This window comes from Amblyraja radiata, chromosome 22, assembly GCF_010909765.2.
Source record: "Amblyraja radiata isolate CabotCenter1 chromosome 22, sAmbRad1.1.pri, whole genome shotgun sequence".
NCBI lineage: Eukaryota > Metazoa > Chordata > Chondrichthyes > Rajiformes > Rajidae > Amblyraja > Amblyraja radiata.
In genome coordinates, this window is record NC_045977.1 from 31,172,880 (window position 1) to 31,194,603 (window position 21,724).

General features: G+C 42.2%; 1 protein-coding gene across 4 annotated transcripts in view; it reads left to right on the forward strand.

The window, feature by feature from the left end:
• The first annotated feature begins 617 nt into the window (after positions 1-617).
• kdm8 (lysine demethylase 8) overlaps positions 618-21,724 on the forward strand; it is a 34,171-nt gene continuing 13,064 nt past the window's right edge. For 2 of the 4 annotated variants that reach the window (XM_033040904.1, XM_033040907.1), the window contains exons 1-3: positions 618-698; positions 4,118-4,247; positions 18,286-19,056. In XM_033040904.1, coding sequence (XP_032896795.1) covers positions 18,601-19,056 — 456 coding nt within the window. In that variant the 5' untranslated portion in view covers positions 618-698; positions 4,118-4,247; positions 18,286-18,600. The remainder of the gene's footprint in view (positions 699-4,117; positions 4,248-18,285; positions 19,057-21,724) is intronic. The other 2 variants (XM_033040906.1, XM_033040905.1) reach the window with 2 other exon arrangements.

The following is a 21,724-nucleotide window of genomic DNA, read 5'->3' on the forward strand; positions in this document are numbered from 1 at the left end:
GATCCGAAACGTCGCCTATTCCTTCGCTCTATAGATGCTGCCTCACCCGCTGAATTTCTCCAGCTTTTTTGTCTACCTTCGATTTTTCCAGCATCTGCAATTCTTTCTTAAACATGAAACATTAACTCCGTTTCTCGAGCAAAATATAATCTGCTGGAGGAACGCAACGGTTCAGACAGCATCTGTGGAGGGTAATAAACAGACTATGTTTCGGGTCGGAACTCAGTTTTTCTCTCCGCAGATGCTGCCTGACTTGCTGAGTGTTACCAACAGATTTCAGATTTTGTCACATCTGCAGTTTTATTTCTGCTTTTCTAACTTTGCGGAGCCCACCTTGACAATGATTAGCAATTAAATTGAAGTGAATAAAAACTGCAGATGTGACAAATCTGAAATATGTTTCAGAAAATACTCAGCAACTCATTCCCTGCACCATCCATAGACATTTTGCCCAGGACCAAAAGCAAAGATACCAGAGGAGCTCTGCTCTATAATCTTTGACCAAAAGTGTACACAACGCGCTTGCGCATATTCCGGACCCGGCGGCCGCGTAATGAGTTCCATGACGTACACGATACTGCGACTGCAGAACCTGTGCACACAGATGATGTGCGTCATCAGAAGTCGTGCTCCGCTGGTGACTCGGATGAGGGGGGGGTGAAGGAGCAGGCGCAAAATGGCGTTTATGATGCCGGGAGGTAAGAGGCGATGTGCAGGCAGGCAGGGCAGAGGTTGGAATTGTCATAGTTATCTGTGTGCATTTTTGAATGTTTATTGTTATATATGTTTCAAAAATCGTGGAGTTATTCTTTCTCGTGTTCTTGCCCCACAGTTGGAGTTACTTACCAATCCCTGCTAAAACATATTCACAGAATGTTGATAACTTTGCCTCTTCTTAACGCTTCCCTGTCTCTTGTGAGGTAACTGGCCTATTCATCATTCACAGGGTTCTACATCACGATTGATCAACTAATCTGACCATCCTCATAGGATCTGACCAATCTCTGCCTTCAGATTCTCATGGTTGGGCAAATGAGGAGGAAGGAACTGCAGGTGCTGGTTTACACCGAAGATAGACACAAAATGTTGGAGTAACTCAGTGGGCCAAGCAGCATCTCTGGAGAGAAGGAAGGGGTGAGGATTCAGGTCGAGACCCTCTTCAGACCCAACTGGTTTCTGCCTTATGTTCAGGATTGGTCAACTGGCATGTCCATCCTCGCAGGGTTCTGCCTTCAGATTCTCATGCATGGTCATCTGACATGTCCGATCACCATAGGCTTCGACCTCCTGATCCTCATGATTAGTCAACTGATCTATCCATTAATGGTCTGGACCCGAAATGTCACCCATTCCTTCTCTCCAGAGGAGCTGCCTATCCTGCTGAGTTACTGCAGCATTTTCATATAATAATAATAATAATAATAATAATATATTTTATTGTCATTGCACATAAGTGCAATGAGATTTGGTATGCAGCTTCCATCCGATGTCATAACTTAAATAACTAATAAAATTTAGATTTAGATACCCCGAGAACATGGTTTGTAAAAAGAACATTAAAACAGTAAACCAGTCAAAACAGACTAAAGTGCAGATTGTGCGACGTGACCATCAGAGATTTCAGATGCACAAGTTATAGAAGTAGAAATAGGCCATTCGGCACCGAGTCTACTTCGCCATTCAATCATGGCTGATCTCTGTCTCCTAATCCCATTTTCTTGCCCCCTCCCCATAACCCTTGACCCCCGTTCTAATCAAGAATTTGTCTATCTCTGCCTTAATAATATCCACTGACATGGCCTCCACAGCCCTGTATCAAATGAGTTCCACAGATTAACTGCCCTTTGACAAAAGAAGTTCCTCCTCACCTTCTTTCTAAAAGAGCGGCCTTTAATTCTGAGGCTATGACTTCTGGTCCTCGACTCTCCCACCAGTGGAAACATCCTTTCCACATAAACTCTATGCCTTTCATTATTCTGTAAGTTTCAATTGGGTCCCCCCCTCAACCTTTTAAACTCCAACCAATAGAAGCCCACTGCTGTCAAGCGCTCATCATATGCTAATCCACTAATTCCTGGAATCATTCTTGTAAACCTCCTCTAGACCCTTTCCAGAGCCAGCACATCCTTCCTCAGATATGGGGCCCAAATTTGCCCATAGTACTCCAAAATCTGTGTCTATATTCAGTGTAAACCAGCATCTGCAGTTCCTTCCTACACTATCCATTCTGCATTCAAATTCTCTTGATTGGTCAACTGGCATTACCATCACTGTAGGGTTCTTCCTCCCCTTCCCCAGATTTTCACAATTGGGGATCTTTAACATGTCCATCTTCATAGGGTTCTGCCTCCAGATACTTCACATGTTCCTGACCAGGTGTAGTATCCCTGTTGGGTTCAGTAATCCCCTTCACTTGCACCATTTGCCATGGGGTAGATTAATACGAGGATTTTTTTTTGCTGTTATAAAAATCTGAAAGTATGGTCATACCTTCAAAATACTCTGCCGGCCATTTAGGTGTGAGTTAAGGGGAAAGCTCGGTACTCTGAAGATGGTAAATTCTCCACTCTAGAGGGTTATGGCGGTTCAGTTATTGATTGTGTTCAAAACTAAGATGGACAACTTTCTGATATTAGAGGACTTATGAAAAATAGCATGAGGTAGAAGGTCAACCACAATCTTTTTGATTGATAGAGTTGGTTTCTAGACACTTCTGGTCCCTTCTGACACATTCTACATGTCCATTGTGGTGCCCTGTACCCAAACTCCACCAGGAGCAAGGAACCAGAAGTAGGGGTAGGCCATGTGACTCTTTGACTTTGGTCTCTTGAGGTGTGGGTGCAGTGTAAATATCGCTTGCAGCATCATCGCAGACACAAAGAGTCAGACATGGAAATGCTAATTATGCAAAAAACACACATGTTCTACAAGATAATAAAAATAAAAATACTGCAATCAAAAACAAGACACTTGTGCAAAATGCAAATAAAAAAATTAAAAAACAAGTCCATGTCTGTGAAGGGGTGGCTCCTAGTATTCCATTACCAAGATAGCATTAGGATTGTGCAGGTCCGTTCACGAACCTGATAGTTGTAGGAAAGTAGCTGTTCCTGAACCTGGTGGTGTGGGACGCCAGGCTTCTACATCTCGTGCCCGAAGGTAGCATTGAGAAGAGGGCATGGCTTGATCGTTGATGCCGTGATCCTTAAATTGCATGGATTCCAAAATAATTTTTTCTCAAAATTAAAATTGATGATGACTGATTTTACAGAACCCATAGGGGCATTCATAACTCTCAGAGCAAAGTAATTCCTCCTGATCCCTCATCCTTAATTCATATCAATTTGATTGGCATCCCATCAGCAACCCTAGACATTAACTTCCGTCCACAATTGTTGTCTTGGCTGCACTGCAGTTACTGTCTTTAGAACTCTGGCATTTCCAAAACCTTGACCTTTACCACCAAGTAGGAGAGCAGCAGGCAATTGGGAACACCACCACCATTAGTAGATGCCATCCAAAGTTGAACATCACCCTGATATGGAAATACATTGCTGATACTTCATTGTTGCCGGGCTCAATCCTGGAGCTCCCTACTCAACAGCAATGTGAGTGTACTTAAATTACTGCAGCAGTTCAAGAGAGAAGTTACTCACTATCTTTTTGGGCATTGGGAGTGAGCTGTAAAAGTTAAAAGCACTCTGTGACTTCTTTCGTAAACCAGCATCTGCAGTTCCTTGTGGCCATAAAAGTTAACACTTCAGTTCGATGACTTTTCAGCAGAGCAAGGAAAAGTTAGTAACTTGCAGAGAAAGAGCAGGGCTGGAGAGAGCAAAGTTAGTGTTTGTGATAGGATGAAAATAGAGAAACTGAATGGCAATATTGCCAGCTGAGAGGAGATAGTGAGGCTTGTTAATTGCAGTTGAACTGACTGAAGAGATGTAAGTAGAGAGAGAAAATGCCGCGCTGGAACTGTGAAATATGGAATATTGTAGTGCTGGATGTCAGAAATCAAAGGGAATGCTGGAAATGCCCAGCAGGGCAGGCAGTACCTGTAGAGGGAGAACATCTGAGTTTGAGAGCTGGCTAATTGGATCCAAAATTGACTTTTTGACAGGACACAGAGGGTGATGACGGAAGGATGCTTTTCTGATTGGAAGCCTGTGACAAACAATGTCCCCCAGGGATCAGTGCCAGGACCTTCGATGTTTGTGATTCTATTAACAATTTGGATGTGAATGTCGGAGGTATGATAAATAAATCTGCTGATCTCATGAAAATTGGCAGCGTTGTAGATAATGAGGAAGGTTGTCCAGGCTGTGCAGCAGGATACAGATCACTTGGAAAGTTGGGTTGAGCATTGCTTGATGGATTTTTATTCCTACCAGTGCAAGGTGATATTCTTTGGGTACTCAAGGTCGGATATATACAGGTTGCAGTAGAGCTTAGTTTATTATTGTCACATGTACTGAGGTGCAGTGAAAAGCTTTTTGTTATTTGCTATCCACTCAGCAAAAAGACTACACATGAGTACAAGCAAGCCTTCCACAGTGTACAGATACGGGATAAAGGGTGTATCATTTAGTGCAAGATAAAGTCTAGTAAAGATAGTTCGAAGGCCTCCAATGTGGTAGATGGGAGCATAGTTAGTGTGAGAAATGCTGCAAATGAAGTAGAGATTTAAAAGAGTGGAGCGATTGTAATGAATGATAGCAGATCCCCTTCTGGGGCCAGCATGCAAAGAGTCACTTGGCTTCAGTGCCATGTTTAATCATGATAAAAGATGCTGAAACAACACTGAAGTAGGTTGACAAATGGAGGGGTCCAAGTCTGTGGTTCCCCTGAAAGTGGCAACACAGGTTGACGGGATGGTGCAAATGGCACATGACATGCTTGCCTTCATAGGATGGGCCATGGACATAAGAGCTTACAATGGAGGATTTTAGTTATGGAGAAAGATTAGATAAGCAGGATTTGTTTTCCCTTGAACCAAGGAGGCTGAAGGTAGACCTGCTAGAAGTTTATAAGATTATGTGGTTGATGTTTGGAATGTGCTGCAGAAGAGTAGTGGAATGGGATACATTTGTAAAATTGGACAAGCACTTAAATAGGCAAGACATAAAGGGTCCTAATGTGGGTAAATATGATTAGTGTAGATGGGCAAAAAGGTCAGCTTTAAAATGATGGGCTGATGATCCCTTCTCTGTGCCGAAAGACTCTATGACTAATGTTACAGTTTTGACACAAACGGGAAAGGAATCTGAAATCCCAAGGGTTACAACCTGCCTAGAAGGAAGATGAAATGCTATTCCTTGAGTTTCTTCACACCTCATTGGATCAGTGTAGGAGAGAGAAGTCAGAGCGGTAGTGGGTTGGAGAATTACAGCGACAGGCAATTAAAAGCTCAGGTCACCCTTAAAAGTGCAAGTAAATTTCTTTGTCACATATGAGTGTTTGAGCACTCAAAATTGTAAAAGAAGATGTTGCATGTTCTGCAACATAGGAAAAAGTCACATTAGTGTGTACAGGGGCTTCATTTATCCAAATAGAGGTATAACATAATAGTAGCATTAATATAAGGAACAATGACCAGGGAGATAGGTTTCTATGCTCATAAGAACTTTATTAATCTGTAAATCTTTGGCCCAACACGAAAGGCTTTATTGCTGGACCAGATCTAGTATCATTGAAGAAACATCTTGGAAACAGTAGTCATCTTATCATATGGTTTAGAATATCTCTGGGAGAGGATATAAGCCGCTCCAAGATAAAAGTATTCAGTTGGAGAGCAACCAATTTCAATGGGAAGACAACAGAACTAGCCCAGATAAATTAGTCAATGCTTGGCAGACTGAACTGTTACTGAACTGTGAATGCTCATTAAAGGAGACGTTTGAACTACAAGCCAGATATGTTGCCATGAGGAAGGAGAATAGGGAAATTAAAGCCGCAACTTTCTGAATGACTAAATTTACATACGTTTGCTTGTCCAAAAATAGGGGTGGTAATTTCACATCGATGACTGACCTCAGTGGTAGGGAAAATCCTGGAAATAATAAACAGGACAGAATTAGCTGTTACTGGAATACCAGTGATTAGAGAATGCCAGCACGCAATTGTTAAAGGCAAATGGTGACTAATTAACCCTGTGGATGTTTTGATGAAACAACAGAGAGGGTTGATGTGATTCATCTTGCTGCTAGTATAGCTGCCTTACAGCTCCAGCAATCCAGTGGAAGCAGGTTCCTTCTCCACTGAGCCTCTTTCATCTCTCCTGTCTGTGTGAATGAACGCTGGCCAGAGTTATTGAGCCTCACCTCTGACAACCTAAGGCAAAGGAGACTAATGCACACCCGTCCATTTTGTGATACTCTGCACATTTTCACAGACATTTCTTTCCTAGCTTTTGAACTCTAAACTTTTATACACAAAGTTAAGAAAATTCGAATTTAAACGTAAAAGTGGCAAAATGTTCAGTGATAAGAAAAGAAAAACCTTGCATTTAACAGCACTTCATACATGCCTTTCAGGTCACCCTAATTAGCTTCACAACAAACAAAGTAATTTTTAAGTGTAGTCGCTGCAGTGATGCGGAACGCAAGGCGGCCAATTGTTTTCTATTGTGCAACCATGCAGATTAAAAGCCAATTAAATTTAGAGATTTTACATGGACTACAACAGCGTTTTGGACTAATAAATAAATGGTATCTGCACAGATGCTGTTTGGGGAAAAAAGTGCTTATTTTCAGCAATTGTGTAAAGAAATGAGTACACCATGGAAAGAAGGGGACATGACTTGAGAATTAAGGGACAGAAGTTTAGGGGTAACATGAGGGGGAACTTCTTTACTCAGAGAGTGGTGGCTGTGTGGAATGAGCTTCCAGTGAAGGTGGTGGAGGCAGGTTCGTTTTTATCATTTAAAAATAAATTGGATAGTTATATGGACGGGAAAGGAATGGAGGGTTATGGTCTGAGCGCAGGTATATGGGACTAGGGGAGAATACGTGTTCGGCACGGACTAGAAGGGTCGAGGTGGCCTGTTTCCGTGCTGTAATTGTTATATGGTTATAAGGGGGCCATTCAACCCCACCACAGGCTGAAAGGAGCTCCCCACTGCGAATGTGTAACCTGGTTAACTTTGTCTCATCAGCATCACATCAAAATGTTGCTTCAATGAATTGATGGCTTAGATTCCATTGTCCTTTGAGACAGGCAGATTTTTTCAAAGCGTTGAAAAATTGTCTTCACCACTCCCTTGTAATCCTTCAATCCATTAATACCTTTCAATGGGAAATAGACCCTTTGTTTCCATTCTGTCATGACAAGTGACAAGAGAAAGTGTGGCTTAAGACTGCCAAATTGGGCAGTAGGTCTTGAAGGGAATCTTGCAGTTGACTGTGTTTACTTTTCTCTGCTGTCATTATCCACCTAGCTAGTGGAGGTTGTAGGTGTGGGAGGTGCCCGTTAAGGTGGCCTCTGAGTTTACTTTAGAGATACAGCGTGGAAACAGGCCCTTCAGCCCACCGTCCATGCCGACCAACAATCACCCCATAAACGAGTTATTTCCTACAAACTAGGCACAATTTACTGAAGCCAATTAGCCTACAAGCCCGCACGTCTTTGGAGATGTCGCAGACCATTTTGTAGATGCTCTATCCATGGTGTAATGGAGTTAGAACGATCACTGTTGTGGCTTGGAGCCCAATCTTGTATGATGCTTTGTCTTTTAAGTTCTTGGTGTCATTGGAGCTGTGCTCATCCAGAGGGTATTCCATTGCATTCCTCATTTTTGCCTTGCAGCTAGCAGAAATACTTCACAAGATGATTATTCACCTAGTAGTCTACTCAGCCTCTGACCTGCACTCATAGCCACATGCATATTAATGGCTGCAACAAATACATTCCTAATCAATGGTGATCTCTTTCCCAATGCCCTCAACCTTTCAGCAGATTCCTGGTTAAGGACTTGGATCTGCCAATAGTAGGAAATGCCATGGATATATGTTGAACCATTTTATATAATTTTCCCGCAATTGAATGATGTTTGCCAACTAATATCCTTTGCCTGAATAATGCCCAGCATCTTGCTGCAAACAGGCAAGGGTTTCTTCATTAATTGAGGAACAGAGTCATATAGAAACCTGACACCCTTCTTGCCTTCCCTATTTCTGCTTCACATTATGTCCGGCCTCATTAATTGAAACAGATGCAGTCATACTTCAGAAGAATTCGCCCAGGAACAGGCCTTTCAGCTATTAGTTTTTTGTTGCATGCCATCCGGACAGTAAAAAGACTATCATTGATCACAATCAAGCTGTTTTGTAGTGTACAGATACAGAATAAAGGGAATAACATTTAACCTACAAACCTGTACGTCTTTGGAGTGTGGAAGGAAACCAAAGCGCCCAGTGAAAACCCACGCGGTCACGGGGAGATCGTACAGACAGCGCACGTAGTCAGGATCAAACCAGGGTCTCTGGCGCTGTAAGGCAGCAACCCTACCTCTGCACGCTGTGCTGACCTTAAGCTTCAGCTATACATTTGCACACCAAGATCCCTTTGAACATCAATGCCCCTAAGACTTCTGATATTTACTGTATGCTTTCCTCTAGCATTTAGCTTCTCTATGTGAAACACATCACATCTGTCCAGATTAAACTCCACCTTCCATTTCTCTGCCCATATTTCCAAATGATTCATATCCTGCTGTATCTTTTAACAACTATCTTCACGCTCCACAATGCAGCCAATTAAGGTCCCAGCACTGATCCAAGTTCAGGTTCCTGCACATCTATGATGATCTGTCCTGTGTCTAGCACATTGGTACAATTACATAGAAAGTTTATCAACACCCCTATGAAGTTTGAGGAGATTCAGCATGTCGCCGTATATGCAATCAAACTTCTGCTGGTGTACAGTGGTCAGAATAACACTCCTTCAGCTCTACCCTCTATCTTCTATGGGCAAGACAACTTTGAATTGAACCCACCATGTCACCATGAATTCTCTTTGCCTCAATCTTTTGATTCATTCTAGCATTGAGAGACCTTGCCAAATCCACTGCCCTGTTCTTATCAATCATCTTCGTCACCACTTCAAAAAGCTCAATCAAGTTTGCAAAGTGTGACTTCCCTGCAAAATGCCGTGCTGACCACCCTTCATAAATCCATCCTTTCATCACCCGTAGAGTTCTGATTTCGCTAGTTTATTTATCCAATTGAAGGAAATGTGTCTGGACTGCACTGACCTATCTCTCCTTCAAATGCTGCCCTTGTTCAGATACAGTCTCTGAATCCTGTTCATCCATGTCAATTCAGTTCCCAACCCAATAAAGCTGTACATCTGCCGATTATTATTTTTTAATCGAGAGTACTCTTGTCTTTACCCTTGATAATCTAAACCTTGTACCAGAAGTACGGTTCCCTAATTTGTTACCCAATAACTAACTTTACTCTCGAGAACAAGAACCAGCAATGGCACCTAGATTTAACCCTGAACAAAAGCTGAACTTGGCATCAATTGAGTTGGTGCTGATTTTATAACAATGTCATCAACATCTTCCATCACTTTGTTAATGATTGAGAGTAAGCTAATAGATGGTCATTAGCTTGATTGAATTTGTCCTCTTTGTGTACAGGACGCATCTGTGTGATTTCCACAATGTCAGCGTTGTTGTTTATTGGAAAAGCTTGACTACAAGTGCGGTTTGTTCCGGAGTGCCCACTTTCAGCCATACAACATGGATGCTGTCATGTGACACGACCTTTGCCATATAGAGTTCTCTTGCCCCCCCATGTGGAATTTTTGAATTAGCGGAAGACTGGCTAATGGTGGGGACCTCAGTAACATGGTGGTTAAGAGAGTGTCAGTGGAGATTTTTATGGAGTTCCACAAAATTTTGCACAAGAGGTTTGCAATATTTGGATAGATGACTGGATATAAATTTTTGCCTTGCGTTGAATGTACTGCCCCCACCCCACATCACCCCGCTCCATAATCCTTCCTCTTTCCCGGGTTGTTTTTGAGCTCTTGTACCGGTGTCTGTGGCAGCGATCTTCTTATCACTGGGTAAAGGAATTTTCTCCTAACTATCTTGATCAGATCTTCTAATGATCTCCTATCTATGGACTCGACGGCATGAACGAGTTCGCCAAAGGCACTGTTTCCATAATGTATGACTGATCTGGTTTTATCACCCTAAAGAGTGTAAACATATCCTCTAGAAACCAAACTAAAGGATTGTCTAATCTTAGAGTCCAACAGATCATTCTTTGGCCTTTTTCTCTCCTCAAGGTAAAAAAGCCACTGCCTGTTCAGTTTTTCCTGATATGTATTCCATCTACGTTTGGCTAATGGTTTACAGGCAGGGGACAAGGCACTATAGGGATTAAAGAGTTTACTAGATGACAGGATTTGACCCAAGATGTTTCATCACAGCCTTATTTTACCACCATAACTAGCCCTCTATCACTGTCTGTGGTCCTGATGGTGAACAGCTCTCTCAAGAGTCAAGAATGTTTTATTGGCATATGTCCCAAATGTCTCAGATCTGGCCTTATGAGAAGTAGTGAAAAGAATGACAAAAACAGATAGTGAGAAGCTGGTGTGGAGTTGATTGTTACTGTTGGATCGTTGAACGCTCATCTAATTGAGTCATACTGCGTAGAAGCAGGAGGAAGGCCTCACACCCGAAACATCATCCATTCCTTTTCTCCAGAGAAGCTGCCTGACCCGCTGAGTTACTCAAGCATTTTGCGTTTATCTTCAGTATAAACCAACATCTGCAGTTCCTTCCTACACATGGCCCTATGGCCCATCGTGTCCATGCCGACCAAGATGCCCCATCTAAACTAGTCCTATTTGCCCATACCCCTCTGAACCTTTCCTATCCAAGTATCTGTTTAAGTGCATTTTAAATACTTTTATAGTGCCTGCCTCAACAACCTCCTCAGGCAGCCTGTTCCATATACCCACCACATTCTGTGTGGAAAAAGTTGCTATTAAATCCTGCCCCTCTCACCTTAAACCTATATCCATCCTCTGCTTCTTGATTCCTCAACTCTGGGTAAAAAATTGTGTGCATTCACCCTATCCATTCCCCTCATGATTTTATACGCCTCTATAAAAGATCACCCTTTCATCCTCCTGCACCCCAAGAAATAAAGTTCTTACCTCCCAACCTCTCCATATAGCTCATGCCCTCAGGTCCTGGCAACACCCTCATAAATCTTCTCTGCACTCTCTGCTTAATGATGAAGGGTTGTCAGAAGCTCTCGATAAACTTCAAATTACACTGTGTTCTATTTTGTTAACCAACACAATTCATTTATTACAATTTTAGAAAGTGCAAATGGACAGCACTTTTTAATTTTATTACTTCAAGGCTATGTCCAGAAACTCCTTTACACATGAGCTAATTGGATTTGCCTTGCCTAATTGTGACAGCTGGTTAATATTCACTGAACAGCCAGAAACAGCCACCCTGGGATGAATTAGCTACAAATGAAATACAAACAAACAGATGCTGTCACTTAAAAAGTCAATTCATCTCTGGAAAAACGAGTACTTAAATCTGATATTCAGATTCTTTCAACATGCACGCCTGCTGCAGCTTTTAATAAGATTAAGAAAAATAATGACTGTGCACTTTCAAAATGTGCACTGATTCATTTGAAGTAGAATTTGAAAATGATTGCACAGAAAGACAGGGAATAGAACCTTCATATTTTATATCCTACACTTTATTAATTTCAGAATATTATGTTTCTATGAAGAGGATCTTAATGGAATTGAGGTCTCTGCTGTATTGGGTTTGGCCGTGTAAGCTTTGAATTCAGAGTGTAGGAGATGCGAGTGTCAGCAGCCTTTAATATCACTTTAGTTTTAGTTTTAGAGCTTCAGCGTGGGAAACAGGCCCTTCGGCCCATGCCGGCCAGCAATCTCTGTATACTACCACTATCCTACACACAAGGGACGATTTATAATCTTTACAGAAGCCAATAGCCAAATTTGTGCGTCTTTCGAGTGTGGGAGGAAACCGGAGCGCCCAGGGAAAACCCACGCGGTCACAGGGGAGAACCTACAAACTGTACAGACAGCACCCGTATTCAGGATTTAGCCTGGGTCTCTTGCACTGAACTATAAGGCAGCTCGACCGTTGTGACACCGTGCCCCCCTTGTTGGGATTTTAAGAATCTCATGGTAATAGCTGAACCAAAACGGGGAAGATAAAAAGGAGCATTTTCTATGACCCAGATAATATGCTTAGCTGGCGAGAGGAATCTAGTAACCTGCTTCCATTGCCGAGTTGACGTGGTTACTGACATTTCCAAAAGTCCTGGTGTAAGATTGATGATCATCAGAAACACACCAGAATGTGTGCAAGCAATAAAACAGTGCATTGTCCGAAAAACCACTGAGATATATCATTAATCCAAGGCCTCGTGTGAAGGACAGTAAAGAGGCTGGTGGACTGGCTCATTATTTACAGAAGGAAGCCTGTCATTCTGATCCAGTCTGATAAGTCCCACACAAATGTTATTGTCTGCTCTAAAGGCCAGCATTAAGGTCTGAGCCACTGATCTGATTCAAGAATTGAATTCAATTGATTATCCAGTTTGAATGTCTCAATCCAATTTTTGACTTGCATAAAATGAGTTGGTGTTCCTTTAAATAAATTATTTGGAACTAATGCTTGATAGTAGAATCAATGATGATTTCCCGGTGCTTCCTGACATCCTTCTGTTGAGAATCCAATCAAAATTGCATCTCTGCGTAATGCCATTTCTAATTGCAATTACAGAACCTCATTGCAAGGAGACAGCAGAAAATGATGGCATGTTATTGTTAGTCTGTTTTCATTCTGGTGCAATGTTGAGCTGATTTTCTAAAGCTGCAATTAGATGTACAACTTGAAGAATATTTGATCGGAGCCTCACGAACTAGAGGGTTCAGTTCTCAGTCCCTGTTTTAATCTACGTTATCTGTACTCAGTTGGATGGCATCACACTTGGCCTCATCACCTCTGGATGCACAAGTGGACAGGCAGGCATCCCACACACTGATACTTATCACTGTTGAAATAAGACCCGAAACGTCACCCATTCCTTCTCCAGAGATGCTGCCTGTCCCGCAGAGTTACTCCAGCTTTTTGTGTCTATCTTTGGCTATAGGAACAGATCTGCCAACTCCGGCCGGGCTGTTGTTGCAGAGCCGCAGCCGGCAAATTCAACCCGCCGATTGGCTACGGTAGTTGCTGCTTGACCTGCTGAGTTACTGCAGCATTTTGTGTGTGTCTTCGGTATAAACCAGCACCTGCACTTCCTTTCTACACACGTTCCACTGCTGCATGTATGTGAACAAAATTAGGTTTCCCTCTGTTTGAGGCCATTTGGACTAGTTACCTGCAGGTACCTGCAGCACTTTGACTGTCTTATCTCTCAGCAACTTCCGTGAGGGTCAGTGTGATTTGAGGTAACAGTAGCGTTCTTCGTGGAGTAACCACTGCAGTTCACCAGGCGATGAATTATCTTGTTTTCCTCTAACGGAAAGGTTAGTTAAAACTCTGACTGTGGCGAATGGAAACAACAGGGATTCAAAAAGTAAGGAAAAGTCCCACATTCTAACCGACACGTAACATTACCCAGTTGCGTTTGTAATATTTCTTTAAACACCGCCCTCCCAGTAACTTCGCACCCTGAACGTTTAATTTTAAGCAAGTGTTGTTTGATTAAATGATTGCAATTTTGAGCATGTTGCAAGTTGCAGAATAAATGAAGCACTCAAATTAAGAGAAGGTCAAACTTATTAGAATACACCAGGAACATACGGAGAAGAACATCTGCTTATGCTGCATTGCAATTGGAAGTGTCATGCAAGGTAGGCAAACAAATGTAGACATTAACAGTCCACTCACGAAAAGGAATAGATACAACAAATTCTCAGCTCACTTGACAAAGCAGTTTGGTATTATTTATTTGGTGACTTTTTTTTCCGCTAATTAGGGTCTGGCTGCATGCTAGTCCTTCAGAAGTACTCTGTCAGCCTGAAACACACTCGGGTTCAGTTTAACCTGAGCCTGGTATTAATTAATTCTCTTGTTCAGCTATTGCGACCCCATGACTTAACCCCCATCCTCCTGAAGCATCTTCCTGGTTAGCAGAGAGCTTCCATTTCCCACCTCTCCCTGGTGTAGATGTAAGCCTCTGTTAACTGCCAGTGGTGTTCCATGGATCCAGAGTCACTTGGAATCGAATTGAGACAGACACTAACTTTAATGCAGCCATTGTCAATTCAGAAGGCAACCTGCCAACGCCAATGCTGCTATCTATATGAGGCACTGTGCAGAAAAAGACCTTGTTCCCTAGACGCCCATTATTACCCGTGTAATCATTCCATTAACTTTTCAGGAGCCAGTTTTATGATGTAGTTAGGTAATACATTACTTAATGGCGAAGATTTGCTGAATTGCTTCATAATACTAATTGCCGTAAAGGGAACTGTTTCCACTGTTATGGGTGTGTTAGTATTTTCAAGGTTTATAGGCAATGAACGAGTTAGGTGCACAATCTCACGCATCGTATTATGAATGAGGAAGGCCCTCCGCCCATCACTCTTGTCTTGGCATGAATTTCAGAATATATTAACTGCACTTCCTTTAATGCAGAGCAAGAGGGAGGGAGGGGAATGACTATTGCGGGACTACATAATACTTTCATTTCCACCTTCTTATTTCCAAGACCATCAGAAAAGGCATTAAAAAGCTCTCTCCATAGCCTGTACTATAATGCTACCAGCAAAATATAATCTCAGTATTACACATGAACATGCGCTCTGCATCATGCTCAATGATAAGACTTTGAGTAGTAGGTACACAAAAATGCTGGAGAAACTCAGCGGGTGCAGCAGCATCTATGGAGCGAAGGAAATAGGCAACTTTTCGGGCCGAAACCCGGGTTTCAATTGCATACAATGTGCCCATATAATTTCCTTTCCCAATCAAATGCATCAAATTGTAAAAGGCCATGAATTTTATGTGGGTTTTGGCAGGGGGGGGGGGGGGGGGGGGGCAGCGTAGGCCCGAAACGTTGCCTATTTCCTTCGCTCCATAGATGCTGCGGCACCCGCTGAGTTACTCCAGCTATTTTGTGTACCTTCGATTTTCCAGCATCTGCAGTTCCTTCTGAAAGACTTGGAGTAGTACCTGCTCACTGTAACACTGCATGATGAACCGTCATTGTAACATTATACACTGTCTTTGTGACAACCTCCCCTCATTTCAGCACAGTTACGGATCTTCACATGGCTGCTCTCTGATTTAGTGCTTGAGGAGATGTCTAACCTGCCTTCGCTCTACACAAACTAAGACTGGTTACCATAGTACAAGAATGAAATATTGGGCGATATCAGATGAGCATATCGCTGAGACGAATTGGTTTCAATGCAATGTCTCAGCGGTCTGATTTTCTTATATACTTTTGAAAGTAAAAATCCTCAATGCCAGTTACCTCCAGTGCTTTGCCATGTCCCCATTACCTACATTTAAGAGGGAAATCAGGCAAAAAGAGCTTTGGCAGGTAAAGTAAAGGAGAATCCTAAGAGATTCTATAAGTATATTAAGAGCAAAACGGTAACTAAGGAAAGAATAGTCATTGAGGATCAATGTGGTCATTTCCTTGAGCTGCCTCCTTTTTATAAATTTGAATTGTAACTCAGAGAGTCCCATTTGAGTCGAGAGCATTTAATTCAAATTAACACTTACGTGCCGTTACTGTGGGTGTGCTGCACTGTCATGCTGTCTTTCAAATGAGATGTCTGACCTTTCACGGGGTGTAAAATAAATGTGTAATGAGGGAATGGAGGTGATGTCCCTGATGTGGTTGATTGCTTGATAGACACCAAGTGCTGGAGTAACTCAGCGGGTCAGGCAGCATCTCTGGAAAAAAGGGATGGCTGACGTTTTGGGTCAGAACCCGCCTTCGGACTGAATGCGGTAGGGGGGGGGGGGGGGGGAATGGCAGTAGGAAAAAGCCACAACACATCAGGGCCGGCAACAGATGAACAAGGAATGGTGGAGCTCATAATGGTCCATTGTTGGCTGGGGAAGAGGTGATAACGAAGGGATGCGAACAGTGGAACTAGCAGGAAGCCTAGGGTGGGGGCAGGGGGAGCGAGGGAATGATCGGTTGTAAATTGATGGGTTTAGTACCGTCTCTTATTTTCATATTTGTATCAGGTTATGGAGGTTATGTCTGGACAACCAATAAAATGGAAATTCTGTTCTTAAAAGCATCTTTTAAATTCTTTCTGTGAGTCACCTGGTATGTTGCAATGCAGGAGATGGTTCATGTACATGCCTTTCTCACAGGCTGATTTATAATATAATGAAATTAGTCTCAAATGCCCATCAATTGAATTGGTACAGATTGGTACGTCAGCAATATAATTCCCGTCACTGGTGGGTCATAGCTCGTAGGTCAATCTCTATCCATTAGAGAGAAATCAACGTGCCACTACTCCCAAATCTCAGCGCAGTTGCCAAGCTCAGCACAACGATGCAGAGGGGGGGGGGGGGGGGGGGATTGTGAGAAACTGGCTGTAATCTTAAAGAAGTGAGAAGGATAGCAAGAGGCAGAAAGAAGTTTTGTTTTGTGCCCAGATCTGTTTTCTCTCCAAGAGCCTATTCATCCATTGAAGGGATGATATTTTTGATGGACATAAAATACTGGAGTAACTCAACATGTCAGGCAGTATCTCTGGACAAAATGGATAGGTGACATTTCGGGTCAGGCCCCTTCTTCAGAAATCTGCATTAGTCTGAAGGAGGATCCCAACCCGAAATGTCTCCTATCCATTTTGTCCAGAGATGCTGCCTGTCCCGCTGAGTTACTCCAGCATTTTGTGTTTATCTTTGGTATATCTGTAGTTCCTTTTTATTATATTATTGTTGATATTTTACTCTGTCACGGTTGGGCTTTCTCATTTAATTGTTGATATTCTTAAGGGACACACATCCACTGTACTGATTATGCTATGTTCGAGTCTCACTGTGTGGAGGAGAGAAATAAAAAATATTTAACGCAAGAGAAATACAAGGACATTCAGGTAATCGCTGTGACGCTGCTGTGGCTCATGTTTTCTCCACCGAACATGCTGCATTCTCCCAAATCACAATGCATCTTACCTTGAGCACTGGCTAGGTACCAAAATAGATCTGATTGAGGTCACAAATTATATGCTTTGTAATTGTGACAAAAATGATTTATCCCTCCTTATCATTCCCAACCTGTTGCAGCCTTCATTGGACTTACATGTTTCCTCTCTATTGCCGAAACTCAACAAGGGTCTACTGTTCCTGCACTGTTACATCTGCTGTTTCCCATTGTTGGTCCTTGCCTATTTTTTTTAGTTTGGAACTGCACTTTAGCTGTTATGATTGGGCTGTGTTACTAATTTCCAAACGTCCTCTGCTGAAGGCTGTTCCAGCATTCCTGATGCAGCTGTTTACCTGCTGGATGTTGGGGCTCTCAACCTGCTGCTTCCTCGAAGATCTATTGGAAACTAAACCAGTCTATTTGTAACTCTTTCTAACCTTATTGTCACATTTGACAAAGAATTGACTTCTAGATCGTATCTCTGTGTCATTGCTAAGGCCACCATTGCCCAACTAGACCTCCAGCACTGAATGCTTCCAATGCGTTGACTACCTTGATGCTCAACTATTGAAGTGCACTTCTAGCTGGCATTCCTTCCTCATCTCTCCATAACTCAAATTGAATCTGCTGTCATGTTGTAACTTGTACCACATCCCATTCACACACTGTCCCCCTGTTTGCTATCTACATTGGCAATTGGCTGGGCAATGTCTCAATTAAAAAATTCTAGTACATCATGGATCAATGTCTCATGGACTCGCCCGTACCTGTTTTTTCAATCTCCTTTCTCTGGTAATTCACATTGGAATCTTTTTCAAAGATATCCGTTCCTCCATTTTTTAACTCTTGTGTTCCTCCAAATATATTTCCTCCACTATTTATGACCATGTCCACAGCTATCAAGACTTTAAGCTTCCTTTTTAAAACCCTTTGGCTTTCAATGCCTCTTTCCTCTTTTAAGATGCTGCTTATAACCAATCTGTTTGATAACTTTATAGGCTTGTGCATTAATGTTGTGAAATGCGTTGGGAGTTTTTTATGAATTGAAGGTGTTTCGTAAATGGAGATTGTTGCTACTGTTTTTTCCATATTATTAGAAAAGTAATCACAAAATTTGTTCTGGTTTGTTTAGAATCATCGATAAAGAAGGGTTTGAAGAAGGGTATCGAGGCAAAAAGTCACCTATTCCTTTTCTCCAGGGATGCTGCCTGATCCGCTGAGTTACTCCAGCATTTTGTGTCCATCCGCAAGCAATGTCCAGTGAGCCAGTAAAGATTTGGACAAGTCACGCAGCACAGTCTGTGTTGCTGTCATAACGCATTACTCAATCTCGGTCTACATTTTTTCCAGCACCAGTTTTGAAACTGCTGATTTTTTTGCAGATTTGATCATCTCCTTCAGTTGGCCATTTTCGCATCAAACTGTCTTTGGAGAAAGTCATCAAGAGATGCCCAACATATGGGCTGAAGTAATGGCAGTTTTGCCACCCAAATTAGAGGACATCAACTTGAAGTTCAACAAAATAGTGAGCGAGAGTCTTATTTTCTTACTAAAGCAGGCAGCAATGTTACTGTATGAAGGTCAGGACATTGCCGAATGCCTGCAGATGAGTCAGACTATTATAGACTACTCCTGGGAGAAGCTCAACGTTGGAACTTGGAAGGACGTGGACAAGGAGTGGAGGAGAGTCTTTTCATATGGCTGTCTCTTTAAGGCTGTGTGCCTGTGCAAGGATGGATCAGCATTTAGAGAAGCAATAGAAACATGTGACAAAGGGTTGTTGATGGGAATGGCCATAATGGACAACATCCTCATCAGACTGGTTAAAGTCCTTCAGAATCACAATAAACCTAAGAAGAGATCTCTAGAAGATGTTGGATCACATCAGAATTCCTGCCAAAAGGTAGTATTTTTACACTTTATGCACATGCTCCAGGTGTTTTACTGTTACTTTTAAAATCTGGACTATTAAACAAACATTTCCGATTTATTTTTATCCATTTAAAATACCGAGGGTTAGGTCCTGAAATGATTGGTAGTTGGAATAAAAAATGGACCAGAGAGATGTAAGTGTGCTGCAAATGCGATCAGTTTTGAGTATTTTCCGTGTGCCAGAAGTTGAAAGCACAACTGTCCATAATTCAAGACTAATTGGCTATAAAGCGATAAGAGGGATGAAGAGATGGCTGCTGTGGGAAATGGAACTTTGAAACTGCCAACTTGCTGCTTCAGTCATTAGCAATTTCTGCATCGAAGATTAAATTATATTTTCTTGACGTTTCGTTCTGGATCCCAGGGTGATCCGAAGTGTCGTGTAGTTGGGTGGGAAGCAAAGATCCTGACCTGTCGACTCCTGCTGATCTGGGAATAGACGTATAGAGTTAAGTGGTATCATTTTGGGGAAAACACCAGCTCCTGTTGACAGATTGCGTGATGGAATTTGGAAAAATCAAAATGATCTGTGTACAAAATCATGAGAGGAATAGATCGGAGAGACGCACAATCTCTTGCCCAGAGTAGGGGAATCGAGAACCAGAGGTTCATTTAAGGTGAGGGGGGGAAAATTTAATACTGAGGGCTAACCTTTTCACACAAATGGTGGTGGGTGTATTGTAACAAGCTGCCGGAGGAGGTAGTTCAGGCAGGTACTCTCAATGTTTTAAAAAACATGTGGACAGGGACATGGCAAGCAGGGGTTTAGAGGTTTATTGGCCAAATGCAGACAGGTAGGACTAGTGTGGATGAGACATGTTGGCCGGTGTGAGCAAGTTGGGCCAAAGGGCCTTTATCCACGCTGTATGACTCTCATCACTTGGGCTTTCTGCAAGCGCGAGTCAAGGCACAGAGTTAATCCCACACCACACAATTGCCTCCACTGCTTAAAACAATTGTTTGCTCCAACTGATTAGTTGCTCTTTTGGGTGAGGAACAACCTCTCCTCCCTTCACTGTCAGAAAATCACCTGGGATCGAAGATAACTTGCTCCCATTTCAGTCTGTAGCTTCTGTGCTGGTTGATGAAACCAATGTGAGATCCACAAGCTCATAATATAGGTGGGGCTGATGGTGCCTTACAATATTAATCACTTCAAAGGAGGATGTTTTACCCGTTATGTCTGCGAGAGTCAGAAAAAAATACCCACCCAGCCTCCAGATACCCACTTTGTAGCACTTTGTCTGCAGCCCTACAAGAACAAACTCTATGGTACACATGCAAGAACGTTATAAATACGATTAGGGTTTCCGCCACGACAGTGACTTCCAAACTCTTACCATCCTCTGAGTGACGTATAATTTTGCTTTCCAACCATCCCTAGTTTTTAACCTCTTTGCTAAAGGAAACAAGTTCTCCCCATTTGTTTTATCTTGGTTCCTTTTAGTTTTATATGTCCCAATTACTTGATTTATATCTTTGTCAAACAAGGATGCAAAGTTAATAGTTCTTCAATCCCCTGCTGGGGAGGACTAGAAAAGATTCAACTCAGTTCCATAGTCCATGTAGTCCATTTGGACAACCTGCACTGTCCTCGTCAGTCCTCTTGGTGACCTCTTTAAAAAATCTCTATCAAATGTATGAGATGTGATTTTTCACACTCAAAGCCATGTTGACTATCCCCAATTAGTCCTCACATATCCATATGCTGGTAGACCCTGTTTATCATATAGATTGGCTCAATTATTTAGGTCTAAAGCATTAATTTATAATTTAGAAACTGAGTGCCTTATCCAAAGAAATTGTACATTTGAACAATCTTCAAGCCCAAAAGCATCTTCCCTTTGCTTCTTGCTAATGAGTTAATTTTACATCCAATTTGCCACTCTTCCTTTGATCCCAAGTACTTTTACTTTTGACCCGCCTACCACGCCAGAACCTTGTCAAAATCCATGCAGATTACATCAGACTGCCCACTTCAATCCTCCTTGTTACCATCTCAAAATATCTCACGCAAGTTCGTTATATACAGCCCTTAGCGAATTCATGCTAACTGTCAACTATTAATCTGTGCCCTGCTAAATTAAGGCTTAGCTGGTCTTTTAGAATTGATTCCAATAGTTCTTACTGCTACCAAATCTAAACAGACTGGCAGGCAATTTAAAAAAAGATACAAAATGCTGGAGTAACTTAGCCAGTCTGGCAGCATCTCTGGAGAACATGGATAGATGACGTGTCAGGTCAGGACCCTTCTTCAAACTGCCCCCAAAACGACACCTATCCATGTTCTCCAGAGATGCTGCCTGACCTGCTGAGTTACTCCCGCACTGCGTCTTTTATTTTGTATACCAGCATCTGCAGTTCCTTGTGTCTCTGGCCAGTAATTACTTGATTTATCATTTTATCAAACAAGGAAACAAAGTTAACAGTTCTTCAATCCCCTGCGAGGAAGGACTAGAAAAAAGCAACTTAGTGCCTCTGCAATTTCCTCCCTTTTAACAACCTGGAATATAGTTCCTTTGGGCCTGATAATTTATCCATTTTGGAAAAAATGATAATTTTTGAATAATTCCACTTTCACTACGTTTAATGCCATTTATTACTTCACTGACTACAACATCAGCAGTAATTCTCCTTGT